The sequence below is a fragment of the Rhinocladiella mackenziei genome, assembly GCF_000835555.1.
Source record: "Rhinocladiella mackenziei CBS 650.93 unplaced genomic scaffold supercont1.2, whole genome shotgun sequence".
Taxonomy (NCBI): Eukaryota; Fungi; Ascomycota; class Eurotiomycetes; order Chaetothyriales; family Herpotrichiellaceae; genus Rhinocladiella; species Rhinocladiella mackenziei.
This window is the reverse complement of record NW_013550603.1, coordinates 3,947,636-3,975,227: the sequence shown is the minus strand read 5'-3', so window position 1 is coordinate 3,975,227 and position 27,592 is coordinate 3,947,636. Positions and strand designations below refer to the sequence as shown.

Sequence of the window (27,592 nt, the reverse complement as noted above, 5' to 3'; positions counted from 1 at the left end):
CGTCTCAACAGAACAGAGCTATGGTACTCTCGCCTGAGTTGCGTCGCTTCCCGACTTCCACTGCAAACTGCCTGAACCTTGATGTTCTCGTCTTGATCGAGGATGGGACGCCATCAGAACCGATGGCATCGAGATATTGACAATATCAGAGCGAGACTAAATGCCTTTGATCTGAACTATGGCGACTCCACGTTCCTCGCCCAGCTAAGAAAAGTAACGGATAATTACTTGAAGAAAAAGAAGTCTCTGACCTGTGCTCAGCGAAGCACTCGACTGACAGCACTAATTAAAGCTCATCATGATAAATCCGTCGCGATTTCTGCATGTGGCCATATGCTTAACAGACCGGCAGTGAGAGATATCCTTATGAATGAGTTTGCTATCCGCCCAAACGATGACGCCAGTGTTGTGGGCTATCTCAGGGCTATCATCGCTGTCCACCGTGCCAACCCTTCCATTGTGTGCGACGTCGAAGAGAGACGCGCCCGGCTATTCATCTTACTCCTCCTTGAAGATCACGACAATCTTCTACGGCACCTTCGAGACTTCTTTTCGTTTGAAGATCCTGATATCTTGTATGATCTATTCCCCACCGGGTACATCGACGCTACAATTCACAGACTGTGCTCCAAATTCGCGGATCGGCTTCGGGTGTTTGAAACAAGTTGTCAGTGGGCTCTTGCCTTCCGAGCCGTGGAATGGTTGTCCAGTCTTATTGGCATTTCACCAAGACTGGAGGCCATCTTGAACAGTTCACTTCCACATTGGAGGTCGTGGGCTCGATGGCACCCAACAGAGCGAGGATTGGTCACTTCTCAGTGCCTGGCAGACAAGAGCCAGCTTCTCGATGTTCTCGCTCTGGATGGACCAGACTTGATTTATCAGACGCATACATCGCTTCTGGATGGGCTGCTCTCACGAGCTGCCAGCCAAAGAGAAAAGTCGATATGCCATGGCCAATTCTTCGTCTGGTTTGACAACGACAGAGGAATAAGTGCGCGGCAATTTGTAAATCGCGTATTGTCTTTCCTCCCTGGGCCGCGTCTCCCATCAAGGCATGCGATTGACCTCTTTGACCATCTTTGCTTGCGCAACGCTGTCGATATCAGAACTCTGGAGACCCTGGAAAAGGTCGCCGTCATACAGGATCCTGATCTGTTGGCTTCTGTTTCTGACATCCTCACTTCACCGGACCACTCAGTGCAAATGTCCGCGATGATCAACATCCTGAATGCTTTGCCCTCCCAAGGAAGCCCAGGCCTGCTGGAATGCCTGTCCCCAAACTTGAAAGATGTAGCTCAGAATGGAATCACGGCCATGCAGGACAATTTCTGCGAGCTGATCCAGAACCAGAGCAATCCCCAAGGGATTGTGTGCCAGCTAAATTCTCTGGCCCAAATCTTGAAGACGTGTCCACAGATCAGAGACCTTCTCGACTCTCAATTCCGGTCTTTCCTAGATGTTTGGCCACCAGTGCAAGAGATCGGGGCACTACTAAGACTTCGGGCCGACATGGTGAGCGTCACGTACCTCGGAGATCCTTTGACCGCCATGGTCGATTCGTACTGCATGGCTCGTATAGCTGGACGCGGCACTATCTATCATGCATCACAGACTGCCATGGAAGTATTACTTCGGCACTGGCAACAGCCTCCTCATGCTCCACACCGCCACCTTGTGTTGTCACTTATATCTTGTTCAACCTTCTCTTCTCATCAGAGACTTGAGTGCGTTTCTCAGATTGATCATGTTGACACGGACTACCTCGAGGATATTGATACGATCGTGCGGACGGGCTCTGAAATGTCCTGCGCATGTCTTGCCCGACTGATTCTTTCTAGAGGATTTTCGAGGAATAATGATCGGACATGTTGGCGGGCTTTGCTCCATTGGATGATGAAAAAGAGAAACTCTACTCTCCTTGAATACAGCGTTAGTCATATGGAAGTCGTAGCGTGGTTTGACTTCCTCCAGAATCTGCGGGCTATCTTTGGCAGTCAGTCGGATCTTCCCACTCAAGAACTTTTCATCCTGCAACCGGGGTTGCACTGCTGGTCACGGTGTCTGGAATCTAACTACCTCGGAATCCTTTTGCTCTTGGAAACCAAGGCGGAATTCAAATCTCTGGTGGAATGGATCCTAAAAGGCTGGCAACAAAGAGAGACCGTCATGAAATTATTGAACTTCTTTCAAGGTGACGATGACTTCGATCGGAATCCTATCCTCCAAGCGTTTACCAACCTCAAAGCCGACGTTCGCCATGCTGACGAGAAAGTCTGGAAGGTAATGGCGAGCGTAACTTCCACTAGTATACGTGGTACAGAGGCTTGCTTGCACATACTGAATCTCCATCAACAGTCCTTGCGGTCCATGGCGGAAGTTTCCTTTTTTGGCTGGCATCAAGCGGGACTCACTCCTGCGGACAGGGGTGCACTTCGCGAGCTAGCTGCGCTACTCGATTTGAGGCCCTGTCCGACTCGAATCACGGAGCCCGAAACATTGCAGGAAGCATCCTGGCTCATCGAACGAAGATATGCTGAAACCATCAAGCAAGCAATGGGTCTCGGACCTCTGCGTACTGCTCTTGAAAGGCACGATGCGAGTTGGGCGAAAGGCTTTCTCGGAAGCCTGGGAATTGAAGAAGGACCGCCCTCTCTCGCTGGCACAGGCATTCCGTCAGCATTGGTAGACGTCGTGGATACAACGGAGGATGGCTTGCTTGAAATGTGCTTTCCTCTTGACCACTTAAGGCCACTCCAACGCAAGGCGATGTGTCTCAATAATGAGGAATCACTTTTGGTGATTAGGATGGGTATGGGTGACGAACAACAATCTCCTCGCTTTTGCATTCACCTCCATCCCGAGGCAAGTGCCCTGACGTCTTCACATCGATATTGCGACGTACGCCGTGGAGCCGTGATACCAGACTTAGAGCCATGTCATGTTAGCCCGAACAGAGCCATTTACCAGCTCAGCCGAATCGTCTTTCGGTATCTACAATCTCCAGCCCCGTCGGTGATGGAGGCGTATGAAATCATCTCATCGGCGATTGACGACCTGGGGCACACCTGTTTGGTTTGCTCAAACAAGCTTTCACATCCGTTAATTCGATCAACAACGTGCCAGAACTCCTGCTACGCGCAATTGCGGCGTTCGCATCTCGAACACCGCGTTGGTGACCTCAGAGACAACCCTGCCGTCGTCGATCTTATTCTTTCATCAATCCATGCCTCTGCTGCCGCTGGCAACGACTCTGTTCTCTTGGATGGGTGTCCCATTCAAAATTCAGCAGATATTCTAGCGCGACTCAACAGGATTCCAAGACTAGCACCTCTGGCAAGTTCTGGAAGCCTAGCGCTGTCAGTGAGGAATCTCGGTAGAGAGTGCGAAGCACTCCTGTCGTGGGCTTGCATTAGTTACCGTGGCTTCATTGTCCCGGCAACCGACTTGTTGAAAATCCCCAATATGCCTGGGGTCAAGCAATTTGTGCTGGCCAATACATTCCCGGAACTGGAAGCAAAATTCGCTGTGAAACTGGGTACATCCAATCGAGGAGCATCGGCAACGAATACTAGGGTTGTCTTCCATGGAACTACGCTCGACCGATTGTACCCAATCCTGCGAAATGGGTTGAAGATCTACAGCACTCCACCCCTTCGACAGAACGGACACGCGTACGGAAGCGGTCTATATGTAGCCGCGGAGCCGGTCACATCATTGAGTTATGCGCGTAGTGGCACCCTTGCAAACGCCTCAGGCTGGACGAAGGGAACTCTGAGAAATCATTCCCGTCTGGTTTTAGGCTGTGAACTGATTGATGTTCCTACCACTGCAAACCCTTCTTCTGGAGTTTATGTGGTCCGAGATATGGATGCCATTATAGTGCGGTATATCTTTTTATTTCCCGATAATGATAATAATCAGCCGGTGGCGAGGCACATTGTTCCGGCCATGCAGAGCTCGTTCGCTTCTTTGAGAGCGAGATCTGTGTGACAGATTATCGAGGTTTCTTGGATTCTCTGGCTGTGTTAGGTAGATCTCTTTTGATATCACAAGGTTCCAGAAGGAGTAGGCCGGAGATATAAAGCCAATGCTGAGTGAAACCAGACGACGAGAAAAAGGTTTCAAAGAGTGCCGGTCCAAATCCGGCTAGCTTCGATTCTAAGTTTAGGGCGGCATCCAAAATCGGCAGAAAGAGGCACGGCGAGCCTGACGTCGTCGACTCTCAACCTCCATAGCTATCCAGCACCTTTCAAGGCACGCATGACATAGACTACGCTTTCGTCCACCTCACCAGCGGATCTGTATACACAAGGTCTGATCAAACTCCTTCTTTCTGTCGCCCAACGAACCCACTCCCCCATCCCTTCCTATGACCTTAGCGTAAGAACACCAATCGACTTGCACACGGCATCTCCCCATGGCCGCCTCACCAACAATACGGCGACTGCTCAAGGAGACCGCTGAGCTGTCATCTCCCTCCTCCAATCCGAACCCAGCCTTCTTCGCGGCGCCTGTATCCGACGCCGACCTACACGAATGGCACTTCACACTCCTCGGTCCTCCAGAGCCCTCACCCTATGGTGGCGGCATGTATCACGGTCGTATTAGCCTTCCTTCGCAATATCCGTTAAAGCCACCGAATTTCCGCTTCCTGACGCCCTCCGGCCGCTTCGAAGTCAACCGCGAGATCTGCCTGAGCATATCGCGGTTCCACGAAGAATCTTGGATGCCAGCATGGGGTGTGCGGACGGCACTAACAGCATTAAGGTCGTTTATGGCAGAGGAAGGCCAGGCGGGCCAAGTGGGCGGCCTCGAAGCTAGTGCGGAGGTGAGGAAGAGATTGGCCAGGGAAAGTCGTGGGTGGAAATGTGAAGCCTGCAAGAAATCGAATGAGATGATCATGCGCGACTGGTGGGATGTGTGCCGCGAAGCAGGCGTAAATGTTCAGGAGGAAGATCTCGGGCTTGAGTCGCTGCCAGAGGAAATAACGCTCGAGGCAAGAGACCCAAATACACAAAATGCACCAGCACAGAAGAGCGATCGCGAGGCCGAGGACAGGATGGGTAATGGTACGGCGCCATACTCGCCGCAGCAGATCCCCGCGATATCATCACCCCCAGCACAGCCTTCCACAGCTGAGTCACAGTCACCAGCACATTCAGGCACAGACTCCGGCGACACATACGCAGCTCTCTGTCCTCCCTCTCAGACATCAATCCCTATGGTCCCCACACCGTCAGCAGAAGCAACACAGGCGTCTGCCGAAGCCATCCTCACGCCCTCCGACCTCTCCCTACCACCTCCAAACGCCTCTGCACCGGCGACTCGGCCCATGACAATGTCCAGCATCCACGCGCCCCCTCTAGCAACGGCGAATGCAGCACTCACTCGGTCCGCCCAATCACTCATCGCACGACACGAAAGAGGGCGTGACCAAACCATTACCATCGACCGGGCCATCGCGGGCGTCTTCCTCGCATTATGTCTGATGGTGCTGAAGAAGATCTTCTACCCTGCAGGGGCCGGCTACGGCGTCGTAGATGATTTCTATCTCCAGCGCGAGTGAGTGGGTGAGGACAAGGATCATCAATGCCAATCCATCCATCTTATATCTTGGATATTGTACCGAAGGATTGGGCGCCCATGCCTGCGATGTAGTCAATCTCTCCTGCTAGAAAGCACGTCAGCTCGAGAGCCATCGAGCCAACGAATCGAACATATGGACCATCTCGCGTACGTACAAAATGACCAATAGAATGACCAGTCAGTTCCATCAGAGTCACATCTGCATGAAATGACGTCTACACTACATTACACTACACAACGAACGAAATTAAAGGTCTTCCTGTTGATGAGAAGATTACGATGTCTCTCTTGCGACGTGGGGCTTGCCCCGGTTGCCTTAGGTTCGGATATCCGCCATAGACACCAACTTATCGATGTACGTTAGACGTGGACATTCCGACCAGAAGCCGGGAGCGGAATGAGATGGGTTTATGATTTTATGACCTATATCACCCCGACCACCTTGAGGACGAAAGACGGGGTAGCTATATGAGATGGACTTAGAATGAGAGTGGCATACGGGTAATACCACGCTGGTTCTTAGAAGCAAAACCTCAAGGAATCGATGGGATGGGATGGGACGGAATGGAATGAGATTGCCCGGGGCGGATGGGATGAAACGAAGGGAAAATCGACAACACTCGGGGTTTGTGGCTCACGCACTGGATTTCAAGTTGGTAAGGAATTTGATTCATTCGAAGACACCGCCAATGCCAGCTACCCGTCCCCAGATAGTACCTCTACCAAAGCTGGTTCTCGATTAAGAAGACGCTCCCAAATGCTCGCGAATTTATTGATATCCAGCCAGGTCCTTGGAAATCCGAGAACAAAACATGTACTATCTTGGACCTCATCTCCTTCCTATGCCTATGCTTGCACGATTCCTTCTCTCCCACCCCCTCTCTGCACGGTCGTCATCATATCCGATGTCCGAATCACTATCTTCATCATTATCATCGTCGCTGGTGCTGTTGCTGCTACTACTGCTGACTTGGAACGACTCAAGTTGCCCATTTGGTTCCGCTTGGTCGAAATCTCGTCTATGTCTCCTTCTGCCTCGATCCGATGCCTCGCCCGATGAGTCAGAAGGCGGATATTCTCCTGCCCATTGCTGAGCTTGAGTGGGATTGTGATTGTGATTCAGTGTCTTCATGAACATTGCGCTTCGTGAGTCATAAGAATGGCCGTAATCACCATGACGATCCCTTTCGTACCATCCAGGGCCAGCACCACCTCTTATCCTCACACCATGTCCGGAAGCCGTCCCTGGTTGGTCCATCATCGCTTCCAATCTCCTTTCTTTCCTCCTCCCGGCTTCTTCATGTGCCACCTTCCATTTTTCACTGACTTCCCACCGCCAGCCATCGCCGGTAGTGTTACATACAGGCAACCACCAGAGAAGCGGATTAGGGCCAAACAAGTGCTTTAGATTTCGACGCCAGCCTAGATCAAATGCATTGGGCATCTTCTCTGATTCGTGCTCGTCGAGATATTCTGCGTATCGATCGCGTTCGCGCTCGGCTTCGATGGAAGAGTATGCCCTGCGCAGAGCACGAAGTGCCGGGGTATCATCACTGTTATCGTTGCCGACATGATCGTCGGTATAGAAGTTTGGGTGTTGAGGATAAGGAGGGTGAGGACGGACTAACTTATGGATCCTGGGAACCGGTGAAGTGTGCTCTTCACCTTCTTCGTATCGCGAGGCTCCGGGTACAGCATTGGCGTGAAATTCGAGAATCTGTTCACCGGCCCGTTGAAGTCTTTCGGCAACTCCCTCGGAGGTCCGTCTGTGATGATTGAATTGTTGTTCTTGTCGGTTCCTCTCCACACGACTCCTTATGCCACTCAGATATCGAGTCTTTTCAAGCTTCTCAATCGTGGTCTGCCCTTTAACACAAAGGTAAATGTGCCACCCAGTGAATCCGGTCAACACCAAGCCAATAATCCCGGCCACCACGGAAAGAAGAATTATATTCACGGGAGCAACCTCTTCCAAATAACCACTTTGCTCGAAAAGCTCCTTCCACATCCACCAAGCTGAGTTGGCAAAACATACCCAGCAAAACAGAGATGTGTAGATGAGAAACAACACAAAAGCTTTGTAGTTATGCAGACCCAGGCAAGTTGACAGCCAAGGGCAGTGATGATCCATCTTCAACACACATCGCTTGCACGTCGAGCAGTGATGCGTTCGGTCCGGCTTGGGAGTGTGACATTTTTTGCAATATCGAGGAGCCCCTGTGGAAGAAACGGTGATATTCTGGATATCCCCCAAGTGGCCCGATGGCTCATTGGTTGGAAGCATCGAATATCTCCCTTGCCTTTGGTTCGGTGAATCCGTCGCTGAGTTCAAGGGCGAACCCGGGTCCGTGAAGGCGGCAATGGTGTATGACAAATTAGCCAGGCCATAAAGGATTATGCCCAATAATGAAACCCCTTGAATTAACCACCATACATGTTTTGACTTGTTTTTACCAAACCCAATCGTTGTCACCACCCAAACAGCCCATGTAGTTAAACCGTAGACGAAGGCCAGGGGGAAGTAGGTGGCAACGGTGCAGCACGCACGCTCACAATTTCGGGCACAAATTCTCAACCGGCGGCCCGAGGGAGTTGGAGGAGGCGAGGAAGAAGGAGTCGAGTAGCTAGCCATGAAGAAGGGTGAAAAAGGGTGTCATAGGCAGGCGAAACGAACGGTCGGGCTTATTCAGGTGGTCGCGTCCTATGGTGTCGATGGCATGTCATCTCGAATCAGACCAAGACATGGTTGGGGAGCACGCAGTTAATTCGGATGGTTCTCAGTCAGAGGAGCGAGATATAAAAGGATCGAAGAAAGGACAAGGAGAATGAATGTCAGCACTTGTATTGAATTCGTGGAGGCCGGGGTTTGGATATATGGGTCTGAAACGCGCAGCCTGGAAGAGACTGAAATGACGTTTTGCTGGGCCTTGGGACTTCCGCTGTCAGCCTTTGCCATTCGTCCCCCAGCAAAACGTCCAACAGTACTACAGAAGTCTACAAATGCAAAAGGGTTTTAGGTAGATAGATTCATTTCGTTATGGTCTCAAGGGAGTGACGATGCTACTTGCATGAACGACCGAAATCCATCATCCCGTGCGTACACATACTCTCAACTCCCTTCTTCCGTGATTGATTGAACAGAGTCCTCAACCAGACTTTAATGCGGCAACATTCTTCTCGTGGAGAACAACGGGTTCTCTCACCATGACATCCATTCTCAATTCCTTGCCTGCGGCTCGCTGCAAGTAGATGTGTTTCCTAAGCTCAAATCCCAACTTGCCGTATATAATGATATTGATATCGTGGGAGCTCTCCAGATAGCAAGGTAAGCCTTCAGCGTCAGCCTACCAGGGGTCAGTCAAGGTCAGACGCACACTTTTCCGGACGCCTACCATCTTCGTAACGTGCTCAATCAACTTCCTGGCATAGCCTCGGCCACGGGCTTCAGGCTTGGTGCCAATATAGTTGAGGTACCAAGAATGGTTGTCCCTCTCTCCCAATATCTCTTGCTTGGTATTATGCAACAGGGGCAAAAATTCCTCAAAGAATCGAATCTTGCCTTCCTTTGACAACTTATAGCTGAGACGCCACATACCACTGCGAATGATCGTGATCCAATCATCAATGTTCTTGCCCGGCGGCAGCCACAGGGCAACACAATCGTAGTTGTCCCCAATGGTCAACACCAGTCCTTGGAGACAGTGAGCGTAGGTGACGTACTCCATCGCCGCTCGATGAAGGTCGAATCGTTCTTCCTCCGACACATGCATCCGATCGGGCGTATCGACCGCATATCGCACGACTTGGTCAAGGCGGAAAGCCTCAGCGAGACAGGCGGCAGCCTCTTTGTACTCGTGGGGGGCAACGATGCGAACTCCATCTTTGGCCGGGGTTGTCGAGGCACGTTTGTCAGCGGTCGAGCTTCGTTTCTCGTGCAATATCGCGGCATCTAAGACCGGACCGGCGGCACTAGAAAGAGCCATACTCAGTGGTTTGGTGTTTAGTAGCTCCTGGTTCTTTCCTTTCCTTTTCTTTCTTTGGGGGGCGGGTCCTTTTCTTCAACTTTAGTGGAAAGGTCAAACATTTTCGGTCCACCTACTGTTTGGTATAAGTTGGGATTGTTCAACCTCTATCAATAGGCCTAGTAAGATCTCCAGTATGGAATGAAGATAACTGAGCTCTCGAGACTGTATCGACTCGAGATGGAAAGCGCAGACAAGTACGAGATGCACGTAGATCAACCGACATCAGCAATTGATACGGTTTGGTTTGAAGTTTTCTTTTGGGAGAAACGGAAGAATTGGATCGCGCCAGACAGTTAAATTGAGGTAGAACTGTATTATTTGATCACTCCGGTCGTACAGCACGATGTGGGACAAACTTCGTCGTGCTGAGTATTGAAACGTACGCAGTCGAACGAGCAGAGCCTGCAGCTTCAAGGTCGATACAGGCAGCGGAAGTGTCGAAGTCGACAGACCACTGCAGTGCTTATGCGAGGCCTCGAGGCTGATAGCTTGAAGCGGAAGAAGAGCTCTTGGGGGAAGAGGCCGGAAGTTTATAAACCTGTCCAACAGTGAAAGAGAAGCCCAGACCCGGAAAGACGGTCCAAGTCAAAGGGTAGGACAGCAAAACGTCGGACGTAATTCAATGTCAGCACCGTAGCAATCGGATTGAGCAAGGGAGAGGCAATTCCCCCACGCTACTGATTGCAGTCTTCGCATCAGCACAATGCGCGAATCGTCAACATCTCAAGCTCTCCCCGTCCGTTCGGATGTTGGCGGTGATGGTCATGGACTTGGGTTACGAGTAGCTCCACTGAGAAGCGAAAGGAGAATGAGCGACGAAGGTAGACCTGGAAAGGGAAGGGTCACGGGAACGACGCATCGACATGCTGGATGAGGTTTAGAAATGGGGATGGCTGCAAGAGGAGTGAGGCGAAAGTCTGGGAGAGGGATGCTCATTGGCCTGGTGGTGGATTTTGTTCTTTCACTTTCGCAGCCGCAACCTGAGGCCCGCAGGCCTGCGTCACGTGGGATATCCCGGCGCACGGACGCGACTTTCCCGCTTTTGGAAGTCACGTGAAACTCCCTTCCCTCCCCTTCCGGGGGGTGGGCAAAAGGGTGACCAGGGCCAGTCTTCCAAAGGGTGGGATACCATCAGGCATGTCCCCTCGAGAATGGGTCTGCTTCCGCGGAAGCTAGTAAGAGTCCAATTAAAAAGGGGCGGGGTTCCCCGGACCAAACGTGTCACTTTCCGCTGGGGGTTGCTGTAGCTTGAACGACTAGGGCACTATGGATGAGAGCAAGGTCGAATTAATGAAGCTGTGGTCATTTGTGCTTTGCATTCTACGTCAGAAATGTATAGGATTGGGTCCTCAGCTGACCACGATAGCTGGATATTATTCCCTGCCATCTATGTCGCTTGGAAAAGAAGTCATTAGCCCTCCGGCCAACCATATGGTTCTCCCACTGTCGTCTGCATCTTCTCCTCATTGAGACAGCTCATCAAATTGTCGACGTTGATAACCTTGCATTCTTAGCCGCATCTCGCGTTTCACTTGGACTCTTCGACGTGGACCGTCTCAATGTCGGCCTTGGCATGCTGAGCTGCCATACCAACGTCCTCCACGCCGCTGAAGTCAGTCACTCCGAAGAGCTCGTCCATTCGTTCGAGGGAGAGCTATTTGTATGATCAGCATTGTCGTCTAGCTTCAAAGATGGCGGCCCCTTTTCCGAGGACTCCATTTTGACAACCTACCCCTTTAGTTTCTGGGACGAGGAAGAAGGCTCCCACGCCAATGACACAGTTAAAACAGCCATAGATAAAGTACGTCCCGTATCCGTGTGCTCCCACGGTGTCGAGCATCACCGGCGTCGATCTAGCCACAACCAGGTTGAAAATCCACTGGGTGGCGGCGGCGTACGATACGATCAATCCTCTGAGACGTTGGCTGGAGATTTCAGAGCAGTAAATCCAGCAGACCGGTCCTGTACGGGGTTAGAACAACGAGTTTTTGAGCCGTTGTTGGGTCAGATAGGGGGTATAAAGAGAGTTCGGTGACGCACCCCAACCAAATTGAAAAGCAGCGGCAAAGAGATAGACCATCACTAGTGCAGCATATCCCGCACCGGAAATGGGGCTTCCCTTTTCTGGAGGATCGAATCGAACGTAGAATCCAAGATAGAACATGCAGAACCACATAAACAGACCAGTCCACACCAACGACAGCCTTCGGCCGAGGGTATCGGCAAGGAAAACTATGAAAATGGCACAGGAGGACATCTTGACGATGCCGTAGACTCCTGTAGCGAAGAGGCTGTTGGTGGTTCCTGTGATTCCCAAGTTCGTAAATATCGTGGGTGCGTAGTAATTGATGGCGTTTGTGCCGGTCCATTGCTGGGCAGTCATGAGACCAATAGCCATAATCGACCGTCGCCGATTGCCTGGGATGGTCCATGCCTCCTTAGTCAAAGCCCAGTAGCTATTTCCCCCAAGACGGCCTCTTTCTGCATCCAACGTGGTCTTCATCTCGAGAAGCTCGGCTTGGATGTATGGATGTGTTTCAGGTAAATGACGCACGGTGCAGAGAATCTTGGAAGCCTTGTCCCAATTGTCCCTAGAGGCGAGCCAGCGAGGAGACTCTGGACAGAAGAGGATGGAGCAAAAGAGCAAGAGGGGAGGTAGGGACTGCATCGAAAGTGGTACGATCCAGGTGGCATGGCCCTTGAAATGAAGAAGACTGCCGTAGTTGATGAAGAATGCGATCATTGCTCCCATTGTTTCGAAGAGCTGATAGAAGCCCACAAGGAGGCCTCGGATACCACGAGGAGCGTTCTCGGCAACGTAAGTGGGCGCGAGCATGGTCGCTCCACCTAGGCCCAAACCTTCCACGAATCTGATATTGTCAGCTCTTGGTGGTTATAAGATTCGGCTAGAAGCCCTGTCTGGCTGACCTTCCAATGTAGAAACACACAAGGCTACCATATGAGAAAGCTTGGAGAAGACCTCCGATAAACGCGAACACGGAGATAACGAGGATGCTCGGTTTACGACCGAATCTATCAGCGATTGGATTGGCGAGCAAGGCACCTACGATGGCGCCGGCCTGCATCACAGACACCAAGTTGGCTGAAAGATTGGACTGTTTGATCTTGCTAAGTTCTGTGAGGCCAAATTCACTAGAGAAGTATTAGCACTGAGGAGCCTAGGACGTCGACCGGCACTGCCACAAAAGCCGGCAAGGCTTGTCCAGGAATGTTCTCTGAATATATCACTGAAGTTGTCATATTCTGGGTTAGCAGCCCCGACAAATACTCCTTTGGATGGCACAGTTTGACGAGGACCCCTCCTTCCAGGTATCACCGAGGGTGCTTGTTCCTAGTTGGTGGACTCGTTCATGCCATATTTGGTATCCTCCAAAATGGTCGTAATACGATAAGATTGCGCCTCTCCCTGAAAGTTCTCTTTCTGGATCGGTAGTTTCGCTAATGGTATACAGTCTCCATGTTTCGACGGGTGTCCTCACGGTATCGAGCGGTCGGTATATTTTTGAAAAGCCACGTTGCTTGTAAAGTATACGTACTCTTTAAAGTCAGGCAGAGTCAGAACACCGCCTATAATTCCAATATCCATGCCAAAAAGAGTTCCACCGAAACAAGCCTGAATAGAATCAGCAGCAGCCAATTTAAAAATTGGATCTTCATGACTTACTGCTGCGGCCAATGTAAAGACCCTCCAGTTGTACACTTCGGGAGGATCTAGCTTGATGGCATCATTGTGCACGATTCTCCTGATGAACGACATGACTGGCAGGGTATGGTGGCAACAGTTTCGATGAGAAGATAGAGGGTGCGACCAGTACTGAGGAGCAAGAGCATGATCATGGAAAGCGCAAAGTCGTTAATATAATCTGTCTACTAATATCCACCGGCATTCCCCCAGCATGCGGCAGGTAGGGCATGGGTCATGGATGCTACTCAAAACGAATTGCTCAATTGTTGACCTTCCTGCCGTTATCAGCCGATCTCCAGCTTTGATATGGGGAAGACATGGGGGACTCCAGGACTCCAGCAATAGGACAATGGGGACAACATTACGGAGCAGTTGATCACATTGGGACTTGTGACTGGGGAAACAAAGGTCGGAGTTTTACCAGATGCCGAATAGTTCGCCCAGCGAGCGCCACAAAGACGACCTAAGAACCAGCCCGGAAAAGACAAGATGTGCAAGCTCTGACAAGCATGGGAGGCTCTAAGTCGCTTACTGTAACGCTCTTCCACAACTCTACTTTGTCCAAAGTCCATGATGCGATGGAAGGGAGTTGCGGGGAGACGAAAAAAGACTCCCTACCTCCAAGCACAAAAAGTGGACCTTTTCAGCCTGAAATCAAAAGCGGGAATGGCGTGATGACGCCCGCAGGGAATCCTCTTCGAGGTCCTGGGTATGGAGACACCAGAGGGACGGAGATCCGCCCGCAAATCATGGTTAATTGAATGGATAAATCGAATGAGTGGACAGCAAGAGAGGAGAAAACTCCGGGAGGGAGTTCTTTTAAACGAGGTTGACTGTCGCCTTGTACCCCACATTTTCGGCCTAATCATCTGCCGAGTGCAACAACGAGGCTTCTCTATTGTGAATGGCATGATTCAGTATTATATGATAATCAACTCAACATTGTAGAGTTCTCTACTTGAAGGAGTATTGCTATACCATTGGGAGTGATATCTGCTACAGCATCAAGAAATCTGTCACGATGAAGACGGAGCATACCGCATATGGGACGAGAGGGCGTTGTTGGTGGATGTGTTTACTAGGGCGATAATGGGAGGTGCCTCTTCTTTTCGCGCAAGCCGTCTTGAGAGTGAAATCAACATGCTGGGCTCGGAGGTGCCAAATTGGATGCACTCACGGTCGGGGGAGAAGATACGTCTCATGGGAACCGGCGAACTCTCCATCGTGACAAGCCTTGTATTGACTGCCTTTCTCCAAACCTTTTCATGTCTCCCGCGTCGTTGGAAACTGCAAGGACTGTTGTCGCCTCCGATCGCTTCGACAAAATAAGGCCCCGGAGGTACGGAATAGCCAAAGACCAAACTGTACGCAAATTTGGTTTCTGCGACCCTCAACCGACAGTGGTACCTCTGTCCTGATGAAAGGAGAGAGGTATGCCCTCCTCACCTTACCATGATATGCAAAGGGTGCTTCAATGCCACGATTCTGGGTATCGAGCTTATGGATATGGCTCTTCCTTACATTTCATGAACCAATATGTCGAGCCAGGCGAGAAGTAGTTTTCAGACATGACGTCGCACATCGCCGTGGTACTTTCTCCGTCCTCGTCCTGGAAGCTCGAATTTAGCCATAAATTCGGGGAGGTGAGGGATAGATCCAGGTGCGTGAGAGCAATCGAGGTGGGAATGGAGCTCGGGTACCCTTTGTAAGTACAGAAACCGTGGGGTTGTTGGAGCCAGCTTGGTACTCAATGCCATCTCCGATCCTCCAGCAGCCCAGATGTATCTCCGTAGCAAAGTAACATGGTTTTATTTCTCAGGGGCATTGATGCTTTCATTCCATAAGTTATTCCCTATTCAGGGCCTTGAGGTCTCGTATCATCATAATGTACAATCCCTGGTAGAATCTTACCTCCCCTTGTGCGAATTGAATCACTCAGATATTCGAGAACGCATGTTTAGGCTTCCAGTACTGCCCAGGTATTCTCGTCAACTGTTGTGAAAATTATCCCCATAGCCAAAAGCTGATCGGTACCCTTGTACACCTCGGTGACTGGCATACCCATCTGCGAAGCAATCATTTGAACATGCAGGCCTTCGTTGCTTTGCGGAGTGTTCTTCAACGTGGTGAGAATACGACGTGCCAACGGCGAGATGTTGGGAAGTATGCCGTCTGCTGCGCTGCCGTATTCTTGGTGACCAGCAGTCATGCCGTCGGCGTTTGTGTTTCTGTGCCCGTGGGATTGCGCATTTGGTGGGGGTCCTCTAGTGAAGAACAGATGCACCGCGGTGGCCTCGAGGAGATGGTAATTAATCTCGTTGTAGTCCGTGATCGGTCGAACGATGTGTGCGCCGACATGTCGTTTGCTGTTGAAAGCTTTTAATCGGCCCCAGACACGACAATAACCGTCTTCAACCAGTCTAGGCTTGTTTGATTCCACGTCCATCTTGTCTTGAATCGAGTCACTGTCGATCCACTGCTTCACTTCAATGAGTCCCGTGCCATCATCGAGCTTATAGGTGACGTTTGTCGCTTGCGTGCTGATACTTCGAATTTGGCCTACGAAAGTTACCTAACAGAATATATCAGCGTGACGTCTTATGGTCAATTCCATTGCTCTGGCTCACTTGACCGAATGGCTCTCCATCGGCACGAAAGTCGGCGTCGGGGTGGGGTTGTTCTGCGTCGAGGATTTGCTTGATGGTCACAGGTCTGACTGTGTCTTTTCCATATCCTCCCTTATCGTTGAAAGTCAGCCTGGTGCCTTCGCTGTCCCCATATACCGCTTACTTTTCCGGCAGCAGGGCTACTTTGAGGCTCTCCCGCTACGAATCCACCGCCGTCCACCGCGCCGTTTACCCCGTATGAGGTGGAGTATTGGTTGCTATATCCGTAGTCTAGGAAGAGTTAGACATAAAGCCCATAGACGTAGAGTCCGTTATATACATACCCATCTTTGCTAGGATCGATGAAGGTGACGTTATGGCGATGCGTCAACAATTATTTGAAGACTGAAAATGGTTGCAGTCAGACGCGTTTCGATGAACGCGTCTGTGGGATTACGGCGGAGCATTGGGATCGCCCACAAAAAGTCGGGGGGACCATTTTGGAGCGCAGGCAAAATTTCCGTGCGGGAGCGACATTCCGTTTCTACCACCATCAATGTCGAAAATGGGAGGTTTAGAGAAGTTCCTTTAACACTGGTTGCAGCAACTGCTGACCAGCGCCCGATCGATTAGCATGAATCGCCGGCTGAGGTCTCCAGCTCGCTCCGAAAGCGAATTTGATATTGGCACTGCCTTATTCGGAGACGACGCTGGGGGCGAGTTGAGTCGCTCCGATAATGAAGATGGACACATTCAAGATGGCGATCTCGACGTCATGGCGGAGGAATCCGGAGTTGACGACGAGGCGATCATTGCTGCTCAGCAAGCTGCGTCGAATCGCAAAGGGGCCAACCTCAAGGGCCGAACGGTGAAAAAAGGTGGTGGATTTCAGGCAATGGGTCTAAATGCCCATCTGCTCAAAGCGATAACGAGAAAAGGATTCTCCGTTCCTACGCCTATCCAGCGCAAAACAATTCCTCTCCTTCTCGGCGACAAGGATGTGGTGGGCATGGCACGGACGGGATCTGGCAAGACGGCTGCGTTTGTCATTCCCATGATTGAGAAATTGAAAGCCCATAGCTCCAAAGTGGGAGCACGGGCTCTGGTTCTATCGCCTTCAAGAGAACTTGCTCTGCAAACACTGAAAGTCGTCAAAGAGTTTGGACGAGGTTCGGATCTCAGATCTATTCTCCTTGTGGGTGGTGACAGTCTTGAGGAGCAGTTCGCGGCCATGTCCCGCAATCCAGATATCGTTATTGCCACTCCGGGCAGATTTCTTCATTTGAAAGTTGAAATGGGTCTGGATCTTTCGAGCATGAGATACATTGTGTTTGATGAGGCCGATCGATTGTTTGAAATGGGGTTTGCTGCGCAATTAACTGAGATTCTTCATGCTCTGCCTGCTTCTCGTCAGACATTGCTCTTTTCTGCAACCCTACCAAAATCACTGGTTGAATTTGCCCGGGCGGGTCTTCAGGATCCTCTCCTGGTTCGACTCGATGCAGACAGCAAGATCTCTCCCGATTTGCAAAGTGCTTTCTTCACATTGAAATCTTCGGAGAAGGAAGGCGCATTGTTGCATCTTCTCCAAGATATAATCAAAGTCCCGACAAAATCTCAATTGATTTCGTCAGCGTCTCCCGCCGACGTCTCCAAATCCAACAAAAAGAGAAAGAGACCGGAAATGGAGGAAGAAAAATTGCCAAACTCGAATCCTTACTCGACTATCGTTTTCGCGGCGACCAAGCATCATGTCGAATATCTGGCGCAAATGCTTCGTTTAGCTGGATACGCCGTTTCCTATGTCTATGGCTCTCTTGACCAAGCGGCTCGAAAAGCCCAAGTCCAGGCGTTTCGAACTAGTCAGACAAACGTCCTGGTGGTCACCGATGTTGCTGCAAGAGGTATCGATATACCTGCCTTGGCCAATGTGATCAATTACGACTTTCCCTCGCAACCAAAGATCTATGTCCACCGGGTTGGCCGCACAGCTCGAGCCGGCCAAAAAGGCTGGAGCTACAGTCTAGTGCGAGACGCAGACGCTCCTTACCTGCTCGATTTGCAGCTTTTCCTCGGTCGCAAATTGGTGATTGGGCGAGCAAATGGAGTGGAAGCCAATTTTGCCCAAGATGTCGTGGTGGGAAGTCTTCGACGAGAAGAGCTCCAGACAAGTTGCGAATGGATCACAAAGTCCCTGGAAAGCGATATAGATCTTTCTGGCCTGCGCTCCGTGGTATTGAAAGGCGAGAAATTGTATCAACGATCCAGAAATTCTGCTTCCCCTGAGAGTGCCAAAAGATCGAAAAAGCTCGTTTCTTTGCAGTCCTGGTCGGAACTGCATCCCTTATTTAGTGGTCAAGCAGACGATCTGGAAATAGAGCGAGAAAAGATGCTTGCAAGAGTGGGAGGTTTTCGGCCGCAAGAATCTATTTTCGAAATTGGCGCTCGTCGAGGAGGTCGTAGGAACAATGAAGAGGCAGTGGACGCAATAAGAAAGATCCGATACGGCCTTGAAAATCGGAAGCAAAAATCTCTAGGCGCCTCGAAGGCGGCAGAAAAAGATATTCTCGACGAGGAACCTCACCCAGCAAACACAAATAAACCCACAAACAATGACGATGGCGATGGCGAAGCTGAAGCAGACTTCAACGATGGCATGTCTATGGCCTCATCTTCCGACCTTGGCGTCACTTTTTCAGAACCGCAACCCAAGAAGAAACAAAAATCACATGAAGACAACACCTCCTTCCGCGACCCCGAGAATTTTATGTCCTACCACCCCTCATCCACAAACCTTTTAGACGACCGGGCCTACGGAGTGCATTCAGGAAGCAATAGCAACAATGCATACCTGCGTTTCGCAGAAGCCGCGCGCTCAGCAACAATGGACTTGGCTCAGGACGAGGCTGGCAAAAACTTCGGCGAAGCCCACGGCATCATGCGCTGGGACAAGCGGCACAAGAAGTATGTACGACGAGCCAACGATGATGACGGGTCCAAGGGATCCAGCACGCGCCTCGTCCGCGGCGAGTCCGGCGCAAAAATTGCAGCAAGTTTCCGCAGCGGACGCTTCGAGCGCTGGAAGAAAGACCATCGCGTGGACCGTGTACCGCGCGTGGGCGAAGCTGAAAATAATTCCATCGATGTCCCCACCTTAGGAGTTGGAGCTGGAAATGGGGTGGGGTCAGGCGCAGGAAAGCGGTTTCGACACAAGTCCAACAAGGCGCCTAAAGCGCCAGACAAGTATCGCGAAGATTACGAGAAGCAGAAGACGAAAGTGGCGGGGGCGAAGGAGCGGCAAGCGGCGATGGGCTTGGGCTTGAAAGGGAATAAGAGAGAGCTCAGGTCTGTTGACCATGTGGTCAAGGAACGTAGGGCGAAGGAGAAGAGAAGAGAGAAAAATGCTAGGCCGAGGAGGAAGGGGAGAATGTAAGAAAAGGCCAGGAGTGGATAGTTCTACGAAGCAGATGAGAAACTCGCAGTATAGATTAACGGTTGCAAAAAAATCAAATCCATGAATGAACTGATCTAACCAACTTGCTGACTTGCTATTTTGCTGTTTCTTTGGCCCTGTTTTCATTGCTTCTCTTGTTATCATTACATCCTAATCGATCAACTTTCGTACTAATTCATTTTTCCCATTTGCCATCACTATCAAAGCTCAAAGTTCAAATACAACATGATACAGACTCAAACACAAACTCAGGATCGATGTTATTGAGCAGACAAACTTCCAACTTGACAATTCAACCTGTGACAGTGACAGCAACTCTGGCATCGACATCATCATTCTCGTTCTCTACTAAACCAGCTGGATTCTTCAACCACATCACATCTCGTCGACAGGACATCTCACTCGATGGCGGATCTCGTACATGCCTCAAACCAAACATAAAGGGGGTATCTCTGAAGCGACAGAAAGAATGGAAGAAAGAAAATCCAGAACCTAAAATTTCCCCGCTCCAAAATCTGGAGTCTCATCCGTTAGTTGGTCATCGAACACTCTGAGAAGAGTCCATCATCCATCAAATCGATCGAGCCACGTCATCCTGCAAATGAGGTAGATCAAAGAGCCGCCACCCAACAAAACCATTCGTCCCAGTGCGTAAGTAGTCAGGTCGCTGGATCCCGTCCTCAGGGCTTCCGTTGTTCCTGACATCCCCGAAGCGGCAGCGAGCCCGGTCCCGTCTCCAACGGGCGATTTTTCTTTCTTTGTTTTCTGTTGATTCCACTGCGTGTGGACAGAACCCCCCATACCAATCCGTTTTCCGTGTCTCATAGAGTTTTGCCTTCCCAGATCAGTTCCATTCCCGAATTTCCCTTTCTCTTAGAAAAGTTCTCATCCCAAGAAAAGCTCGCGAAAAGTCTCAACCGCTCACTCAATCATTCAACGATAGAGACGTGGACCCTGCCCATCCACAACGCCCAAACTCCAGAGAATCACGACGTCGTCGATACTCGCCCAAGACGAGCAGACGGCCATGGTCAAGCTCGGTCAGTTATTCGTAGTAAAAATATTGACCCGTCTTCTCATCACGATAAAGCGCTCGTCTCTCCCTTCTATCTCGTTCATCATAGTATTCTCTCTCACGCTCTCTCCTCAATCTCCTCAACTCCTCTTCTTGGATTTCCAGGTCCCTCTCTCTGGCACTGACCTCTCGTTCTCTCTCTTTGAGAAACTCCTCTCTCACCCTATCGCGCTGGTAGTCTTCGACCCTCGAGCTCTGTCTTTCCAGTTCCTCGCGGATATACACATCCCGTTCTTCGTCCGGGTAGGTAACCACAGGCATGCTGGAATCGTATGACATGTGACGTGTTAGGGGAGCCTCATACGTTCGACGAACCGGAACAATTTCTCCACTTCTATGTTGTGGAGAAAGGTCGTGGTACAAGATTTGTCGTTCCTCGGGAATTGGGACCGTCATTTGTCTCGTGGGACGAAGAGGTCGTTCATATCGTGGACCTTCGATAGGACGCTCGTAAACGGCATAGGAGTCTCTGCGCGACCGAGCCGGGACGATATAATGTTGCTCACTATAGTAGGGTTTCTCCGAGTAAGACACGCTTCTGGCAGGTCCACGATAATGCTTCTTGTACACAGTGTCCTCTCGAGGTGGTACACGCACCAGACTGCCTCGACGAGGAACACCGCCTGGGGTGCCAAGGGACGTGTTCGAACTTTCTGCGTATTCGACAAATCCATAGTGGCTAGAGTCGCTGGCTTCCGAGGATGCACTGCTCGCCTCGAAGTACTGACGGGTATGCTGGTTAGGGAAGTGTACTGAACTTCTTCGCGACCGAGACTTGTCGCGCGAGATGCCACGACTCTCAGCGTGACCACGTCGTCGGGAGTGGGATCGTGGAAGATTCTCACCGACAACTTCTGGGTGGGCATGCGGGGACTTTCCTTGTCGACCTCGTTTATCGGATTTGGCTTCTTCGCCCAATATTCCGTCAATGGGTAAAGGGTCGACGTTATCAGGGAATCCGCCTTCCGGTACCACCACGACGTTATCATCCTGGACAAAGTCTCTCTCACGCGACTTGCTGCGTTTCCGACTCTTCTCCCGCTTTTCTCCTTTGTCTTCCTTCTTGTGATCAAGCTTGGCTCCAAGAGGTCTTTCCTTAGGAATCTGCTCGGGGAGTCCAGCGTTGTCAAAGTGCATTGGACCAAGTTCATCTCTTGGTCTTCCATTCATGTCGAAGAGGGGTAGGTCACTGATGGGGTCGGCAAGCATAGCTAGTCCGGAGTCTTTTCGTGAACGAGTATAGTTGTCATCGTTATATTTCTTCTCTTTACCGACTCGTTTTCCGGGGTCTCTGATACTCACCACATCTCCATGAAAAGACTTAGGCCGTGTCTTCGTCCTGCCTCTAATTCTTTCCAAGATGATGTCCATTTCTGGGACCTCGATGGTTTTGTCCCTTCTGAGTTGCTTGGTGGACTTGATGTAGGCAACTTCCCAATGAGCATCTCCAGTCTCATTGGCGTTGGCCATCTGGACAACATCTTCAATCAGCTCGCGACGGAGTTTGGGCATTGACGTCAACTGATCCAGGACTGAGCGATCACCGCCCTTGGTCCTTCTGGCCTTCTTCTCTATGTCTTCGACGGGAGCAGAAATAGTGGTTCTGACGGCGGTACTCCAGTCCGAACCCTTCTTTTTCAATCTGTAATAAAGAAAATCTTTGGACGACGCGATCATATCAGACGGTCTCAGGCGGCCATTGCGCGGTCGAACGTCATGGACGTCATCGTCAAGAGATAGTGAGTTTATGCGCTGTTGAACGGTGGGCAGTCGTTCCTCATAACGCACCGCCTCTTCATACCTATCGTCCATATCGTCGTGCACAACTTGTATGTTTGGGTTAATAGGGGCGAAGTGGTCATGGGGTGGAGGAGGTATTGGCTCCATTGCCCGGGGAGATGGGTTTGCAAAGCTGGACAAGCCAGGTGTAGTTTGTCTCTCGTGAGGATACGTTTTGGAAGACGGAAGGATAAAATGAGCAGAACGGTAAGTTTGGCCAGATTGGTGGGGCAGAATAAGTGTGGAAAAAAAGTCGATGATATGCAGCGGGAAGGTAGGGAAGGGATGGCCAGAGAAAACCCAAAATGCTTCGCACGAAAAGTAGTTTGCATGAAAAAGAGAAGCTATCGCATTTGACGACAGTGTGGTCATCCGGCAGCTTCCCTGGGAGCGGGCCTGTTTTTGAAAGAAGACACCGGTTTGGAAGATCGCCTGTCGAAGCACATCCGAGACAGTTGCCTCGCATGAAGCGAACCAATATTCAGCGCAGATTTCCAGGCGAAACCGAATTTGGTGTAGTATCTACTCTATTGACCAACAGGATGAGACATTCTCAAGCGAGCATGGGAGCCTTCGAACGGCTTGCTTTAGCTGCGGTGGCATGAAAAGAGGATGCCTCAGAAAGGACAGGCAGAGACAGGGTCGAGGTTTGAAACAGCGGTGCCTTGAGGATTGGCTTTTCGTTGGAGAATGAGGCAGAGGAAGAGAAATCGCCAGCCCCATGCATGCAGTAGTGGAAATGAAAATGCACAATTGAGCAAATGAAAGACTCCCTTGGCGTTCTCATCACAGCAATTGTAATTGTGGTCATAGGTATCCGGTAGGGCCGGTCATCATGCGGTCGGGCGTCGGTAGAGGATTGCGTGGATGTTTGCTTGCAGAGGAAATCGAAGGCAAATGGAACATCGAATAGAGGGTTACAAGATGGGGATGCATTCACAGATCGACGAAAAGGGGAAAAAAAAGAGAGCGCAGGCCACATAGCACGTGACAGCTAACGGTTTCACGTGATCCCGTCATCCACAGGACTCAACCCGAAATACTGTGAAGATGGAACCTCATAAGCCGGCTTGTCTCCGTGCATATACATCTTGCCTATGCCAGCCTCATAAACGGAGCAATGGAATGCCACGACAGGAGCGGTGAAGGACCGCAGAAAGCATTTCAGTTTTTGCCAGAGCCTACAGAACCACATCTGCGATCGACCCAACGAAAAAAGAACACGGGGCCACCGAGATTTCTTCCCTACCACCCCTGCTACTACCTTCTCGTATTTGAAATACGCTAGCCAAATCCGAGCGAAAAAGAGGCTCCTTTGAAAGAGCGCCGACACCGTTTCCCAGCTTCGCTGGTAAGTTGGAGGGATGTCTCATCAGAGCAGCGCAATCAGTCTGGTACTTTCCTTTCCGCGGCACGGCCGGCAAGATCAAACGCAGACATGAGAGTGGGGATTTATTTCGTGTTTGACTGATCAGCCCTATCCCACGTATCACCTTTTGGTTGCCTTGCAGCTGCCGTACAACACATATTCTTGGGGGGGGGGGGGGAAAGGAGAACCAACGCTGGTGAAAGACTAAAGTATCCAGACGAGGGTGAGGTTCGGTCAAATGCCCTTTCAACCGAAAGGCTCGTCTCGTTCTTACTCTTCCGACACAACCCAGCGGAATGGGGCAACTATTGCAATCCCTGCGAGACATAATTCCGTACATGGGACATAAACTGGTCATCTACATCATTGGTAGCATTGTTTGAATTTCCAACCCACCATCACACCAGTTCGCAGACCAACGAACCTAGATGGAAGCCCAATTGATGTCGCCACTTAGCTTTCTGTGTACCGTGCAGGTCAGGAGGATATCGCCTCACTTTTGTGCTTGCAATAAACAAAAGTTCTCATGACTACGAACAGGTATAATGATGCATTGGCAATGTATTAATATTAGATATTGATGTTGAAGTTTCCAGGGTCAGCTAGCCTCCTCATCCGGCCCACCTTCTCATGGCTGCTCCCTTGAACTCCTTTGTACTAGAAGAGGGCGTTAGTTATGTCCCTCACAGCCATCCCACAGCATGGCCTGTGGTATCCGTCGACGCCGTAGAAGCCAAATTCTATGTACAATCGGCTCTGCGCCTTGACCCTTCATGAAGAGAACTAAATTCCCCAACATCTCAAACCTGACACTTTGCACTGAAAATCAGATGCGATGACATCATTCCCACACGTTTAGTGAACACCATGGTTATTCCATTGAATACCCCGAGATCGAGATGTGGGCGATCATCGCAAAGGGACTTTGACGTCCTGGACGCCACGCTTGATAACTTCATCCAAGCTCCATCGGGGTGAGACCACCAGGGATTTGGCAACCTTATCATGCTTTTCCAATCGTTTGCGGCTTTGCTCCATTTCCCAGGTGACGCCCTCTGGCAAAGGAGGAGCACCGCCGGCGATGCCACTTGAAAACTTGAGTTGAAGTACGTTGCCAATTTCGTCGCACGCTGCCAGCAGGCGATCTAGATCGTCTTTGTTGTGGGCGGCCGAGACACAGAATCGGGCTCGAGAGGAGATCAGTGGTGTTGCTGGATAACCAACCACCACAACTGAGATCTTGCGCCTAAGCATCTCATGTGAGAAAGCGGGCATCTTAGCAGGGTTGTAAAGGAGAAGTGGAATGATAGGAGAGTCGTCTTGGCCGTAGACAATAAATCCCAAACGCTTAAGGCCCAGTCGAAGATAACGGGAGTTAAATGCAATTCGTTGCAGACGCTCCTCGCCTTGTCCCGGGCTGAGTTCACCGTTGATGATTTTAAGAGCTGCAATAATCTGGGCAAGCACGGCTGGAGAGGGCGTCTCTCCGTAGATGACACCAGCATTGATGGCTTTCAGTTTGTCAATGGCAGCTTTGCCACCCGCGATGTAGCCTCCATTGGCCCCGAAAGACTTGGTAAGCGTTCCCATGAGTATATCGACTTCTGAGGGGTCAATTCCAAAATAGTCGCATACACCTCGTCCACGTGGTCCGAGTGCCCCGATCGAGTGTGCTTCGTCGACAAAGAGGTGAAACTTGTACCGTTTCTTTAGTCTCACAAGGCTTGGAAGGTTGCACATCGTACCCTCCATCGAGTACAGACCTTCAACCACGACCAGGATTTTCTTCCAAGGACGGTGAGTGCGGGGTTGACCTTGAGAAATTGCCTCTCGGAGCTTCATCTCGAGATCTTTCATGTCGTTGTGCTTGAAGGATGTGATCATTGCGCCGGATAACCTGGATCCAAACCGGATTGAAGCGTGATTGAGTTCGTCAGAAATAATCAAGTCGCCTTTTGAAACGAGGGCCGGGAAAATGGCAGCGTTGGTACCAAAGCCCATCGAAAAAACCATGGCAGACTCCTTGCCCACGAACTCGGCAATAAGACTCTCGCAGTCGAGGGCTAGTTCCGAGGTGCCCACTTCGCTTCTGGAGCTGCTGGTCGACAGCCCATATTTTCTGATCGTTTCCTCCACCAAATCGGCGCAAGCACCCTCGGACTGGGCAAAACCAAGGTAGTTGTAAGAGCTCATATTCAACGTTTCTGTGGTAGTTCCGGTCATGGAGAAATGAACATTGCCATCGTCAGACGTGCGATCCAACAGCGTGATGTAACGTCCTGGAACACCGGTGGTGGGCCTGTTAAAACAATCATTGATTCGCATCTTCAACCGGCGGACGTAGAAATTATCGAAATCACTATTCAGGGCAGCATAACCATTTCGTGCTTTGAGATGTCGGTAATTGTCCTCCTTCAACTTCATGCCGAAGAAGTCTCTGACATGGCCAAATATAATGAGGATAAGGTAGGAAATGTAGGTGGTCAAAAGATAGTAATAGGGTGGTTCGTCAATAACGGGTTCGGGAAATTCCCCGCCTTGGTGTCGACTGGTGTATCTGTGAGAGTGAGAAATCAACGGCCCAAATTGAGCGTGTTGTCTGGCCAGCTTTCTCGTCTCGGCCGGAGATGGCGGCTGAAAGAGCGTAGTCGGTGGTTCATCCATATTCGACGAGTCTGCACGAGCAGTTGATAATGAGATACTCGGCAATGACAGCGAAGGTGTGCTGATGGGAGGTGAGCCCGATGCGAGAAAGGCCTGCTCTTGAGCTTTACTGGCTGCAAGCAGCGCGGCTGCGGCCGTTTGTGCTTCCTTTGTCTTCGGCGACGTCGAGAAGAGTTGTACGATTTTGCTCGCTTTCTGCGAGGTCTTGCTGACGAGGTTGCCGCCCTTCTCAGAAGGCGAAAAGGACGGCCAGGGGGTCGGAGGTGAACTGCTTAAAAGGGAGTTGGACACTCGACGAGGCATGGCCAAAGAATAGAACCAGAACGCTGCAAGCTATTCAGATATAATCTCCCCGCGCAATTGTTGACGCCGGCGTTTTTCTTTTCTTCTTCTTCTTTTTGTTTCCCCTCTCCTTCGGTAGCGTCGTCGTTCAAGAGCGAGATAGATAGGGTGGCCGTGTGGAGCTAGGCTTTCGAGGTGCTAGGTCAAATCCGCTCGAGAACGAAGAACTCAGTATCGAAGGATAGGACGTTCTAGAGCGGGTAGGATGATGTTTGCCGCAGCTCACGCAGAATGAAGGAGAAGAACTTGACCGCAACAAAGGTTGTGCGAATGTGGTATGACGAACTTGAAGGGGAGAAGAAGAACCGGTTTGGCCGGATGACTTGAGAGATTCCGCTCTGCTCCGCCGTGCTGTGGTTGGGCCAGAGCGTGTCCCTTGCAGGAGCCGCCCGCGCTCAGCCGCCCCCGTTAATGCAAAAGAATCAGGATTTGCGGAGAGGAGGGATGAGGTGAAGACGATGAAAAAGATATGCAGAGTAGAGGAGCTGTTGGATAGGAGAGGACAGGAACGCACCGACACCAAATGGACGCGAGCTGGGGATTTGGCCAAATTGAAACTTAGCTGACAAGGTGATTAACAGTTTCCAGTCTCCAGTTTCTGGCTGGGTGAGGGCTCGACTTCCACGGATGGTTTTCGGCGCGAAATTGTTTTTAGCTCTGTTTCGATGGGCCTTTGTTTCTGGGGGGGGGATCGTTGAAGTGTAAGGGGTGGATTTCGGAGGATTCAATCTTATTTAGGGGGCGGGCTGGTCGGATTTGCTCAAGGCAAAGTTGAATATGGAGTAAGAAAGGGTTAATGGTGGTGAGGACTGAGGATTTATGGGAGGGCTAGGGAGGAAAGAAGCCTTATTGGCTAGGGGACCCACCAGGAAGCCGTGCCTAACCCTGGGTCTAGCGGGCCTATGCCTCTTTGACTTCAAGCCTAAAAAACGGCCCTTGGCATTGGTTTACCCGAGAAGAAAAACTAAACAAAATTTCATTCC

The 27,592-nt window shown here is 50.7% G+C and overlaps 9 protein-coding genes across 9 annotated transcripts; 3 read left to right on the top strand and 6 right to left on the bottom strand.

The window, feature by feature from the left end:
• Positions 1 to 102: 102 nt before the first annotated feature.
• Z518_03206 (uncharacterized protein) lies at positions 103 to 3,993 on the top strand (the record flags this gene model as incomplete). Its single annotated transcript, XM_013420232.1, has 1 exon — positions 103 to 3,993. One exon carries the CDS (start codon positions 103 to 105, stop codon positions 3,991 to 3,993), a length of 3,891 nt encoding a protein of 1,296 aa, XP_013275686.1.
• A 427-nt stretch (positions 3,994 to 4,420) lies between these two features.
• Z518_03205 (uncharacterized protein) lies at positions 4,421 to 5,569 on the top strand (the record flags this gene model as incomplete). The annotated part of the gene is made up of 1 exon (XM_013420231.1): positions 4,421 to 5,569. The coding sequence occupies one exon, from the start codon at positions 4,421 to 4,423 to the stop codon at positions 5,567 to 5,569; it is 1,149 nt and encodes a 382-aa protein (XP_013275685.1).
• Positions 5,570 to 6,418: 849 nt separating this feature from the next.
• Z518_03204 (uncharacterized protein) lies at positions 6,419 to 8,221 on the bottom strand (the record flags this gene model as incomplete). The annotated part of the gene is made up of 1 exon (XM_013420230.1): positions 6,419 to 8,221. The coding sequence occupies one exon, from the start codon at positions 8,219 to 8,221 to the stop codon at positions 6,419 to 6,421; it is 1,803 nt and encodes a 600-aa protein (XP_013275684.1).
• Positions 8,222 to 8,735: 514 nt separating this feature from the next.
• Z518_03203 (uncharacterized protein) lies at positions 8,736 to 9,572 on the bottom strand (the record flags this gene model as incomplete). The annotated part of the gene is made up of 2 exons (XM_013420229.1): positions 8,736 to 8,933; positions 8,982 to 9,572. The coding sequence occupies 2 exons, from the start codon at positions 9,570 to 9,572 to the stop codon at positions 8,736 to 8,738; spliced, it is 789 nt and encodes a 262-aa protein (XP_013275683.1).
• A 1,570-nt stretch (positions 9,573 to 11,142) lies between these two features.
• On the bottom strand, positions 11,143 to 13,392 carry Z518_03202 (uncharacterized protein; the record flags this gene model as incomplete). Its single annotated transcript, XM_013420228.1, has 6 exons — positions 11,143 to 11,268; positions 11,347 to 11,576; positions 11,655 to 12,484; positions 12,543 to 12,767; positions 13,172 to 13,248; positions 13,300 to 13,392. 6 exons carry the CDS (start codon positions 13,390 to 13,392, stop codon positions 11,143 to 11,145), a joined length of 1,581 nt encoding a protein of 526 aa, XP_013275682.1.
• Positions 13,393 to 15,277: 1,885 nt separating this feature from the next.
• Z518_03201 (uncharacterized protein) lies at positions 15,278 to 16,274 on the bottom strand (the record flags this gene model as incomplete). Its single annotated transcript, XM_013420227.1, has 4 exons — positions 15,278 to 15,892; positions 15,948 to 16,058; positions 16,111 to 16,217; positions 16,271 to 16,274. The coding sequence occupies 4 exons, from the start codon at positions 16,272 to 16,274 to the stop codon at positions 15,278 to 15,280; spliced, it is 837 nt and encodes a 278-aa protein (XP_013275681.1).
• Positions 16,275 to 16,560: 286 nt separating this feature from the next.
• On the top strand, positions 16,561 to 19,359 carry Z518_03200 (uncharacterized protein; the record flags this gene model as incomplete). Its single annotated transcript, XM_013420226.1, has 1 exon — positions 16,561 to 19,359. One exon carries the CDS (start codon positions 16,561 to 16,563, stop codon positions 19,357 to 19,359), a length of 2,799 nt encoding a protein of 932 aa, XP_013275680.1.
• A 1,066-nt stretch (positions 19,360 to 20,425) lies between these two features.
• On the bottom strand, positions 20,426 to 22,342 carry Z518_03199 (uncharacterized protein; the record flags this gene model as incomplete). The annotated part of the gene is made up of 1 exon (XM_013420225.1): positions 20,426 to 22,342. The coding sequence occupies one exon, from the start codon at positions 22,340 to 22,342 to the stop codon at positions 20,426 to 20,428; it is 1,917 nt and encodes a 638-aa protein (XP_013275679.1).
• A 2,170-nt stretch (positions 22,343 to 24,512) lies between these two features.
• On the bottom strand, positions 24,513 to 26,570 carry Z518_03198 (uncharacterized protein; the record flags this gene model as incomplete). The annotated part of the gene is made up of 1 exon (XM_013420224.1): positions 24,513 to 26,570. One exon carries the CDS (start codon positions 26,568 to 26,570, stop codon positions 24,513 to 24,515), a length of 2,058 nt encoding a protein of 685 aa, XP_013275678.1.
• Positions 26,571 to 27,592: the final 1,022 nt, after the last annotated feature.